Source organism: Pelophylax lessonae (assembly GCF_965119305.1).
Source record: "Pelophylax lessonae genome assembly, chromosome: 5".
In the NCBI taxonomy this organism is placed as follows: Eukaryota; Metazoa; Chordata; class Amphibia; order Anura; family Ranidae; genus Pelophylax; species Pelophylax lessonae.
Window position 1 is genome coordinate 230,875,466 of NC_138772.1, and position 12,381 is coordinate 230,887,846.

At 47.3% G+C, this 12,381-nt stretch overlaps 1 protein-coding gene across 1 annotated transcript in view; it reads right to left on the reverse strand.

The window, feature by feature from the left end:
- The window catches only part of TRIP13 (thyroid hormone receptor interactor 13), a 168,443-nt gene that overhangs the window by 25,140 nt on the left and 130,922 nt on the right, over positions 1 to 12,381 (reverse strand). Inside the window, exon 12 of the mRNA XM_082258830.1 lies at positions 6,785 to 6,854. Within this exon, the coding sequence (XP_082114956.1) occupies positions 6,785 to 6,854 (70 nt within the window). The remainder of the gene's footprint in view (positions 1 to 6,784; positions 6,855 to 12,381) is intronic.

Genomic DNA, 12,381 nt, shown 5'->3' on the forward strand with positions numbered 1-12,381 from the left:
ACACCATCCACACCTTGAAACATGGTGGTGGCAGCATGATGATGTAGGAATGCTTTTCTTCCGCAGGGACAGGGAAGCAAGTCAGAATTGATGGGAAGATGGATGGAGCCAAATACAGGGCAATCTTAGAAGAAAACCTGTTAAGAGTCTGCAAAAGACTTGAGACTGGAGCGGAGGTTCATCTTCCAGCAGGACAACAACCCTAAACATACATCCAGAGCTTCAATGGAATGTTTTTTTACCCAAGCATATTCATGTGTTAGAATGGCCCAGTCAAAGTCCAGCCCTAAATCCAATTGAGAATCTGTGGCAAGACTTTAAAATTCAGTTCACAGAAGCTCTTCGTCCAATCTGACATCGTATTTTGCAAAGAATTGGCAAAAATGTCACTCTCAAGATGTGCAAAGCTGGTAGAAACATACCCTAAAAGACTTAAAGCTGTAATTGCAGCAAAAGGTGGTTCTACAAAGTATTGATTGAGGGGGGCTGGACACAAATGCACTCCACACTTTTCAGATATTTATTTGTAAAAAATTGTGAAAACCATTTATCATTTTCTTTTCACTTCACAATTATGTGCAATTTTGACTTGATCTATCACATAAAATCTCAATAAAAATGGATTTTTGTAAAATCTTACCGTAAAATCCTTTTCTCTTAAGCTCATTGACAGACGTAGTCCTCGTTGATTACTAACAACTCGGGTTATGCTGCCCTCTACAGGAGTAGGACTAGACAGAAAAGAAAACATTCTGGCCACACCTTAGGGGCAGTCCCAGAGGGTATATCCTCACTCTCTCTCTGCTACAGCAAATCAGTTATGTCACAAAGCAGTGTTTAGAGAATTTAACCCAACCCAACTCAAAAACAGAGGGGCGGGTACTACGTCTGTCAATGAGCTTAAGAGAAAAGGATTTTACGGTAAGATTTTACAAAAATCCATTTTTCTCTGTCGCTCATTGACAGACGTAGTCCTCGTTGATTACTAACAACTCGGGACATCCCAAAGCAGTACCACAAATGAGGGGCCTGTAAAACCTTGCGGCCAAATGAGGCATCCGCCGATGCCATCACATCAATTTTATAACATTTTGTAAAGGTATGTACCGACGACCAGGTGGCCGCCTTACACACCTGGACCACTGACGCCTGATGGCGGTAGGCCCAGGAAGTACTGAGCGCTCGAGTGGAGTGCGCCTTAACAGGGAACAGAGGATTCCGACCCTTAATAGAATAAGCCTGTACCACCGTCTGTCTAATCCATTTGGAGATAGTCGCGGCAGATGCAGGCAACCCCTTTCTGGGGCCATCCGTGATCACAAAAAGTGAATCCGTCTTACGGAACGATTCCGTAGCCTTCAGGTATACCCTGATTGCCCGAACCACATCCAAGGAATGCAACGCATGTTCCCGATGATGATTGGGCTGAGGACACAAGGAAGGTAGCACAATATCTTCATTCAGATGAAAGTCTGAAACCACCTTTGGAAGAAAGGATGGCTTTGGATGAAGAACTACCTTATCCCTATGAACCACTAAATATGGGGACTGGCATGATAATGCAGCCAGTTCTGACACCCTGCGTGCAGAAGTGATAGCCACCAAGAAGGCCACCTTCTGGGATAAAGTAAGCAAGGGAATCTCCCTGATGTTTTCAAAGGGAGGTTTCTGAAGAACCGACAAAACCAAATTAAGATCCCAGGGCGGTAAGGGCGCGCGGACTGGTGGAGCCAGGTGCCGCACCCCCTGAATGAAATTCCGCACCAAGGAATGAGTCGCCAAGGGCTTCTGAAAGAAGATTGCTAATGCTGAAACCTGACCCTTGATGGTGCTCAAGGAAAGTTTCTGCTCAACCCCCTTTTGCAGAAAAGCCAAGATCCGGGTCACCGAATAGGTACGTGGAGGAAATCCCAAAGATTCACACCACGCGATATAAGTCTTCCATGTGCGATAATAGACCTTGCTGGAAGTCGCTTTCCTTGCCTTAATTAGAGTAGGAATAACTGAAGCTGACAACCCTCTGTCCTTCAGTACCTGGGTCTCAATGGCCAAGCCATTAAAACCAGCGACTGTAAAGCACAATGGAAGATCGGTCCTTGAGACCGCAGACCCTCCCTGAGAGGAAGTCTCCAAGGAGCGTTCGCGACTAGCATGTCCAAGTCGGCCTGACCGGCTTGACGAGGCTAGCCTAGAATTTCCAGGATAACTGGAGTTCCCTCCATCTCCATCCTGCGGAGAAATCTCAGTAGCAATCTGAGGGGAGGGAATACCTCTAATAGCTGACACTGCCTTAACAGGCCGTTCAGCGCGTCTGCTGCGCCTGCTGGAGGATCGTGGGCGCGCGTTACCAATCTCCGCGCCTCCGGGATGCTCTGAAAAAGACACAGATGGTGAAATCCTTGGTGATCGACTTAAGTCATCACCCTGATATTGTCTGACTGGATTCGAACCAGGCTGCCCTAGAGCTACCTGGCCCAGGCAATCCGACAAAGTCTGATCGTTCTCTGTTCCCACACATTTATCAGACACCTAATTCCTATCAGGAGTGATGATTTCTCCTGTTTGAACATTAGAGACCGAAGTCACCCGGCTAGAGGCTCCTTGGTCTGTCTGCTCAACCGGATCCGATTCCTGTGGGGAACTGAGACTAATCTTTGGAAAAGGTAAAGAAAATGATCTGTTTAGGGAACGGTAACTACCGCTCCCTGTAGTACTTAAATGTTGGAAGGGAAGAATCGCACCGGTAGCAGTGATCGATGCTCGATCTAGTGCTCTAAATACCGGTGAAGACGTCCCCCCACCCTCAAGCCGGGTGGGGGCGCACCTTCAGGCTGTGTAAGCCTTAGCTTCAGGTTTGGCTGAGTCGGTTTTTTGTTTGTCCGACCAGCGCTTCTTGAACCCTCCTAGAGGGGTTTTGCCTTTCCCGCTCGCTCCAGCAGAGCCAACGAACCCTTTATGAGCGGCAAAGAAAGGTCCACGCTTGTTACGAGGTCCTTTAGCTTTAGCAGCCTGTGGCAAAAAAGTGCTTTTGCCCCCAGTGACATCCTTAATGATCTCATCTAGGGTGGCCCCAAATAGGCGATTCCCCTGAAAGGGGAGATTCGCCAAGGTCTTTTTGGAACCTAGGTCCGCTGACCAGCATTTTAACCACAGCACACGTCTGAGGATTATCGCTGACATAGATGCATGCCCTAATAGGGGGGTGGCATCCAAGGCTGCGTCACAGACAAACTGTAGTCCTTGTATAATCTGTTCCATCAAATCAGATGTTGCCTGGGGGATACCTTTCCCCTTCAGGTCCTGGCGCACCAATCTCGCCCATTCCGTTAATGTCTGAGAAACTAGACCAATGACAATTACTGGTCTAAAGGCTGACCCTATCAGGGAAAAGATAGTGCGGGACTCCGCTTCTATCTTCCGATCCACCGAATCCTTAAAGGACGAAGCGTCCTCCACCGGAATAACCGTGGCTTTATTCAGTCTGGAAATAGGTGGATCCACCACTGGTGGTACCGTCCATTTCTTAATGAGGGATTCCTCAAACGGATAGCATCTAGCAATGCGCTTGGAAATAGTAAAGGTATGCTTTGAATGATCCCATTCCTCTTTAATCTTATCACCAAAACATTTGGGTAAAGGAAAAACCTTCACCGTCTTGGTAGGTTTGCTAGTACCAAAGGGAATTTCCATTTCAGTTGCCTCTGCCGGTAAAACCTCAAGTCTTAAGGTTTCCCGAACCGCCACAACTAGTGCGTCCACCAATGCTTCTTGTGCTATGGCGGAAGCAAGAACGTCCTCCTCACCGTCTGAGGGAACTTTACCTGAGACAACAGCCCCTGCAGAGGGACTTGCAGCTGCAATGACCATCTCAGAATCTGAATCTGAAGTATCAGATGATATAGGGGTAGGCGGGGGTCGCTTTCTTGACCCCCGTTCCTGACAGGCCGTCTCCACCCGAGCCACCAAAGACTCCAAAACTGCTGTAAATGCATCCATACTCTGTGCACTGGCGGGTCCCGCGGCCACCTCGAGGGAAACAGGTGGGGGTACCTGTGTGGCAGGGTCCATGATAATTCCAGACACTACCCGGAAAAATATCAATTGGCAAAAAAAAATAAAACCTTTTTTTTTTTTTTTTCAGACCCCCAGCGCCACAATGCCCCTCAGTGTTACCTGCTTAGGGACCCCTGCAGAGCGAGAGAGAGAGATAGACCCCAAGGCTCACCACTTGATGCTCAGAGTTTCAAATGCAACTTGTTTCAGCACTGTCTATAACAGACAGGAAGTCTTTGGCTGGCTTCCCGGGTAAAAAGGAGGCGGCTCCGCCCCTTTGCACGCCTTCCGGCACCTCCCCTAGCTCCACGAGGTGTTTTGGCCCCCTTAAACATGGCCGCCCCCATGCTGGAGACACGAGGCTACGCCAATATGGCGGCCTCGTGCGATCTGCCAGACAATGGCGGCGGCCTGTACAGGATAACGGCGTGTCTGGCGGCCTGCGGGAGTATCTCGGCCCCACAAACCTTCACCCTAATGGTGATCAGCCTGGCCGGCGGTACCGGACCCTGGCGGGCCGCATGCGGTCCGTGGGCCGTCGGAAGGCAGCCTGCCCTTGCTGGAGGAATGCGATCTGGACTGCAGTTATACATGCATAGACATCGCCCTGTGAACACCTCTGACAGGTAGGATACCTTATGCTACCACAGTAATATTCTAGTACTGCCACTGACTTCAGTCATCTTTACAGTTTTGAAATGCCATTAGATTGTCAGCTACCAAACCAAGCCTCCTGGTTTTTTGTTCACAAAAATCACACTCAAATAGGGGGATCTGTGACATGTTATAGGATAGAGGGGAGACCCATCCTTACCATTTCAGAGAGGGGCCCGCGTTCACCACAAACCCGTCAGGGGGAAAAGGGGGAACATACTACTCACCATACCGGAACCAGGCGGGCGCCAACTCCTGACAGTACCCCTCTCCACCGGGGTGGGAGGGCTGTCGACCAATACGGACGCCGTGACTCATGGTCATTGGCGTTTAAGCGAGACGTTTAACTCGCAGGGTCAGTCCCTGTCCAGTGGGACTATGTCGCGGCCGACCCAGCGCGGAGCCATGGCCTGCACGCGCTCGTAGGCTGAACTGGGGTGACCACTGGATCTCAACATCCAGCCCGTCGCCCAGTTCCAGCTTTCTTGCTTGAAGATCTCGCAGGAACACTGGAGAAAAAAGCTGTCTAAAAAATCTTTCTAAGAAAAAAAAAAATCCTGCCAGGACCGAAGATCCTAGCAAGGCCTCTAGGTCCTTACTCTTAACTAGACAGAAAAAAACTGATTTGCTGTAGCAGAGAGAGAGAGGATATACCCTCTGGGACTGCCCCTAAGGTGTGGCCAGAATGTTTTCTTTCCTGTCTAGTCCTACTCCTGTAGAGGGCAGCATAACCCGAGTTGTTAGTAATCAACGAGGACTACGTCTGTCAATGAGCGACAGAGAAAATACAACTACGCTTTTGCTTGTAACATGACAAAATGTGGAAAATTTCAAGGGGTAAGAACACTTTTTCAAGGCACTGTATCTGACGTAACAAAGACACTAATGTGTTGCAGCTGTTAAGCCTTACACATAGCAACTGGTGAACTGTCATTAACCATTTTTACTAATCTCTAGAAAATTGGATAAGAAATCTCCTCCCAACAATCAGCTGTGATATCAAGCTTGCAACCATTAAAAACAATATAACCAAACAGAAAATCTTAGTCTTTTTACTAACTTACAATAGAAAAATGAAGTCACATAAATTCAATGCAAACAAAGGAAGTAAGCAATCTCAAAGATAGTTTCACCTTACTTCCTCCCTTTGTGCTCATTATATGTAGTCCCTCAGAACCTGAGTTTCAACAGCAAAACCATCAAAGCCAGTAACCGAAAAAAACAGAACGGCAAATCAGTCTTTGGGACAAAGATCCAAATTAAACAGGGGAGGAGACTCAGTGCAGGCTAAAATTGGAGTGTCTGGGCAGTGGGGCTAGAAACTGACACCAAAAATGTTAGCTCTCCCATCATCACACTTGCGACAATGAAGTGTTGTAGATGGAGCTAAGATTTTTAACCCCTTGGGGAACTTGGATCAGTCAAACATGACATTGCAGTATTGATCGTTAGACTCCTGCGATCCTCACTGGGTAAATAGGTAGTATCTTCCTGGTAGGTATACACCCTAAGAAAACTTCAGGAACAGGGTTTCCCCAGATAGGTGGACCACATCTCTGGGCCTTTAAAGCACTCTGCAGCTAACTCATCGTATTGCACCAAGGGTGGCTAGGAGAGGGCCTAACAGATTCCAGTGCATAAAGGAACACAATACAGGCCAGCCCCGCAACTTCTTCCCAGCAGATTCCAGGTACAGCTTCCAGGGAAATGCTTAAGATCAGTCGATCCAGAAGTGGAGCCCCAGAGGCTTTGCATGAACTCAAAAATCTTGCTAGTAGAAAAAAAAAGTAATGGTTTGCTTCTCTCACAGCAGAGATAAGACATCCATTCTCTTATGGAGACTAGCAATAATTTGCATGCTGGAAGTAGGAGGGGCATACTTGTTTGAAATTGTCCAGCCCTCTAAAGGCAGCTGCATAGTTCCATGTTCCTGTCTATTTATGTGTCCAATAATGTATGATTAGGATATATTTCAGATCCTCTGCTAAAGAAGAAAGAAACAGGTTTGCACCAAATAGGCACCAGATGCTACTGGTAAGTTGTTTGATAAATTCTCCTCATTGTGCTTACTACTTACTTGTATGAAAAGTGCATGTGCCAGAAAGGGAATTTTTCTCAGAACTCTGCCACTTAGACCTTCACTTTTTCTGAAACAATAAAAAAAAATATTTTGTTGCGTAGTTTAATTGATAATTACTGTAGAATATTTACCATATAATCAAACTTTACATACACAGAGGTTACTTTTAGAAAAAAACATGTTAAAACTAACAGGAGATCCAGATACAAACCTGAAAATGAATGCAATGAATACATTTTCTTGTGAAAGGCAAGCTTGGTTCCACCCCTCCACTGTCTGCCTGCTGGTATCCAAAACCAACAACGTAGCTTATGAGGTGGGGCCAAGATTAGCTTTTAATTAGAATTATTCAAGCAAGTGACAAGTTTACTGAAAGTGGTTGTAAACCTCAGACATGAAATTAGAACAAAGCATATCCCTCTATAGTGTGTAGTATCTCAGTTTTTCTGACATCAAGAGGAAAAAGATGAAAGGGGAGGGAGCTCCAGCTGATTGACAGTATCAGCTATGTTCCTGTGTTAAGAGGGGGGGTGGGGTTGGGGGGGTGTCACTTCCCTCCAGATAAGCTTTAAAAAAGTTTGACTTTGAAAGGCCGTACAGAGAGTTTTAGGTTTGATGCACTTTAAATGTATATTTGCACTAAGAAAACACACAGGTGACCCTGTCTTACCTTGCAATGTCACTGATCCCTGTGTAGGGTATAGGCTTTGCCCATCATGTTGGACATATCCCCCAAGAGGTCTTCAGGGTCTCAGTTCCATAGCAATGGACCTACCATGGTTTTGGACCTGTATTGCACCCTGCAGTTAGCTACATGTGTTGCACCACAGTGCTAAGGTGAGCGTCCATGTGACCGAAGCAACATTGCAGGATATCCCCACAGTATGGGTTCTGTATACAATTCCCAAAGTCTTTGCCAAGGCTGCACCACTTCTACTGTTGTATTAGAAGACAGTATAGAGTTGATTAAAGAAACCACAGAGGAAAATAATGAAATATTTAAGCTAAGTGATTCCCCCATTAGGGAGAAGAGGTTCATTACTTTTGAACAATAGCAAAAAAAATTGGAGTAGGAGTATAGGGGGGGGGGGGGGGGACGCCCAAGGGAAATGTCCTTAAAAGCTTGCCAGTGCAATCATCTAAAGGTATTAATCTATAACTCAGAGTCTACAAATATTTAGCCTGTGTCCTGTACTGTACAATTAAGATAGATAAATATCCTTCCAAGCATTTTTATCCTTAAAGCCTGATTGAACCTCTATTATAAATCTGTTAAATACATTACGAGTGCATCAACACAAATTATGTTAAAAGCCTTAGGTTTCATTCACACCTGAGTGTTTTATGGTTTGAAGCTCCAAAACACTCATCCAAAATCCCCTGGTTTACAATTGTGCCTGTTGACACCTAAATGTAGAGTCACGTGTTTTTGACCCCAACTGACTTCAATGGGAGTGCCTAAAAATGTGCAAACATTCACAAAAAAATGGATTTTTGTAAGATCTTACCGTAAAATCCTTTTCTCTTAAGCTCATTGACAGACGTAGTCTTCTTGATTCTTAAGAGCTGGGTTATGTTGTCTCCGCAGGAGTAGGACTAGGCAGAAAGACAAAACGTTCTGGCTCCACCTTAGGGGCAGTCCCTGAGGGTATATCCTCCCTCTCTCTGCTACAGGGAATCAGTTCTGTTCTAAAGCAGTAACAGAGAATTTAACCCAACCCAACTCAATGATAGAGGGGCGGGTACTACGTCTGTCAATGAGCTTAAGAGAAAAGGATTTTACGGTAAGATCTTAGAAAAATCCATTTTTCTCTATCGCTCATTGACAGACGTAGTCTTCTTGATTCTCAAGAGCTGGGACATCCAGAAGCAGTGCCACAAATGAGGGGTGGGATTGACAAAATCAAATCCAATCTAGAAGGCCCAACCGGTGCAAAACTAGAAGTTTTAAAGGCTCATTATAAACAAAGAATGAGACTCAAAAGAAAAATTTCCAACGGAAAAAAACCCTCGAGGCAGACCACTGGTCTCCTCAAATGGCGGCCTGCAAAACCTTGCGGCCAAACACGGCATCAGATGATGCCATTACATCAACTTTATAATGTTTTGTAAAGGTATGCACCGACGACCAGGTAGCCGCCTTGCACACCTGGACCACTGACGCCTGATGGTGAAAGGCCCATGACGCACTAAGCGCCCGAGTGGAGTGCGCCTTAACAGGGAACGGGGGCTCCCGACCCTTAATAGAATAAGCCTGTACTACCGTCTGTCTGATCCATCTGGAAATGGTCGCGGCAGATGCAGGCAACCCCTTTTTGGGTCCATCCGGGATCACAAAAAGTGAATCCGTCTTGCGAAACGAGTCTGTCGTTTTCAAGTATACCCTGATCGCCCGGACCACATCCAAGGAGTGTAAAGCAAACTCCCGAGGATGACTGGGCTTAGGACACAGGGAAGGTAACACAATTTCTTCATTCAGATGAAATTCTGAAACCACTTTTGGTAGGAAGGATGGATTCGGACGAAGAACCACCTTATCTCTATGAACCACCAGATATGGTGAACGACAAGATAATGCGGCCAGTTCTGACACCCTGCGTGCAGAAGTAATAGCCACCAAGAAGGCCACCTTCTGGGACAACGTAGGTAGAGGAATCTCCCTAATATCTTCAAAGGGAGGTTTCTGAAGAACCGACAACACTAAATTAAGATCCCAGGGTGGTAACGGCGCGCGCACTGGCGGAGCCAGATGTCGCACCCCCTGGACGAAATTCCGCACCAAGGAATGAGTAGCCAAAGGCTTCTGAAAGAAGATGGCTAATGCTGAGACCTGACCCTTGATAGTACTCAAGGCCAGTTTCTGCTCAACCCCTTGTTGCAGAAAAGCTAATATTCGACTAATCGAATAAGACCGTGGACGGAACCCCAGAGGTTCACACCATGCAATGTAGGACTTCCATGTACGATGATAAATCTTTCTGGAAGTCGCTTTCCTTGCTTCAACTAGAGTAGGAATAACTGAAGCTGACAAACCTTTGTCCTTCAGCACCTGGGTCTCAATAGCCAGGCCGTTAAAGCCAGCGATCGTAAAGCAGGATGGAAGATCGGTCCCTGAGACAGTAGGTCCTCCCTGAGAGGAAGTCTCCACGGGACGTCCGCCACCAGTCTGACCACGTCGGCGTACCAAGCTCGACGAGGCCAGTCCGGAGCTACCAGAATTACTGGAATTCCTTCCTCCTCTATCCTGCGAAGAAGTCTTGGCAGTAACGCGAGAGGAGGGAAGGCATACATTAGCTGGTATTGCCCCCACGGGGCGATCAGTGCGTCTGCGGTCTCTGCTAGAGGATCGCGGGAGCGAGCCACGAATCTCTGAACTTTCCTGTTGAATCGTGATGCCAACAGATCCACATCCGGGGTGCCCCACCGTAGGCAGAACTGGTGGAAAACGTCTGGATGGAGAGACCATTCCCCCTGATCCAGAGTCTGATGGCTGAGATAATCTGCCTGCCAATTTTCCACCCCCGGAATGAACACCGCATAGATCGCTGGAACAAATCGTTCTGCCCAGCGAAGAATGCAAGCCACTTCTTTGGCCGCTCGGGCACTCTTGGTGCCCCCCTGGTGATTGACATAAGCCACGGCCGTGGCATTGTCCGACTGGATCCGAACCGGGCTGCCCTGGAGCTGCTCGGTCCAGTGAATCAGACAAAGTCTGATCGCTCTCAGTTCCAATACATTTATCGGTAACCTGGATTCTTCCGGGGACCAAAGTCCCTGGACAGATAAGTGACCGAGAATTCCTCCCCATCCGGATAGACTGGCATCCGTGGTCACTATCGTCCAATATATTGGCAGAAATGACTTTCCCTGGCTGAGCATCGGAGACCGAAGCCACCAGACCAGAGACTCTCTGGTCTGTTTGCTCAATCGGATCTGATTGTCCAGGGATTCCGGATTCCGATTCCATCTGAGAAGAATCTCTTGCTGAAGAATTCGGGTATGGGACTGGGCAAATGGGACTGCTTCGAAGGAAGCCACCATCAACCCCAGAACCCTCATGCAAGTCCGAAGGGAAGACCAGCTGTTGGACAGTAACAACTGGACTGCTGATTGAATCTTTCGGAGTTTCCCTACCGGAAGGAAAACTCTTGTCCTGACTGTGTCTAGAATTAGACCCAGATATTCGAGCCTCTGGGTGGGAACCAGAAATGACTTTTGCTGGTTCACCAGCCACCCGAATTCCTGTAAAGAAATCATAGTAATTTCTATGTTTTGTAGCAAGGTCTGAGGAGACTCTGCATGAAGCAGAAGATCGTCTAGGTAACCAAGAATCGATATGCCTCTTTGGCGCAGAAGTGCCAACATTGGGGCCAACACTTTCGTGAAGACCCGCGGAGCCGTGGCGAGACCGAAAGGTAACGCCACAAACTGATAGTGGTTCTCTTCTACGGAAAAGCGTAGAAACCGCTGAGGTCCTGCGAAAATGGGAATGTGAAGATATGCGTCCTTGATGTCTATGGACGCTAGGACATCCCCTGGATGCAAGAAGGCTGCTACTGTGCGAATGGACTCCATTCTGAATCTTCTTATGTTGACAAAAGAATTGAGTGCCCTTAAGTCCAGAATTGGACGCACTTTGCCCTCTTTCCTGGGTATTGTAAATAGGTTTGAATAAAACCCTTGAAACCGTTCTGTCCAAGGAACATGGACTACCACTCCTTGTTGTAGTAAATCTGTGACTGCTCTCCGCAGATCTTCTAAACGATCCGGGGATAGTCGAATATTGGAAGGGAAGAATCGCGCCGGTGGGAGAGATCGAAACTCGATCTTGTACCCTGACCTTATGACTTCGCAAACCCACTTGTCTGGGATTCTGGAAAGCCATGGATCCGGGAACCGGCGAAGACGTCCCCCCACCCCAGTTATGGGTGGGGGCGCACCTTCAGGCTTTGGACGGTTTATCTTCAGGTCTGGAGGGGGCGGGCTTTTGCTTGCCCGACCAACGACCCCTGACGCCTCCTGAAGGAGCTTTGGAGGACTTAATTTTTTCACCCGCGGGACGAAAAAACCTCTTGTGAGCAGAAAAAGAAGGACCTCGTCTTTGACGAGTTCCTTTACCTTTAAAATTTTGCGGTAAAAAGGTGCTCTTTCCACCCGTGAGATCCTTAATGATCTCATCTAAGTTGGCTCCAAATAGACGCTCTCCTAAAAAGGGGATATTAGCCAATGCTTTTTTGAAACCTTGGTCGGCTAACCAACCTTTTAGCCACAGTGTACGCCTGAGAACCACTGCTGAGACTGATGCTCGCGCCAATAATGGAGTGGCGTCTAACGCCGCATCACACACAAACTGTAACCCCTGTATCATTTGTTCCAACAAATCTGATACCGCCTGAGGGACCTCTTCTAAGTCCCGGCGTAACCACTTGGTCCATTCAGTTACAGCCTGCGAAACCAGACCAATAGCTATTATAGGTCTGAAAGCTGATCCAATCAAGGAAAACATGGTGCGAGACATAGCTTCTATCTTGCGATCCACTGGATCTTTAAAAGACGGAGCGTCTTCTAGAGGAATAACCGTGGCTTTAGTCAAT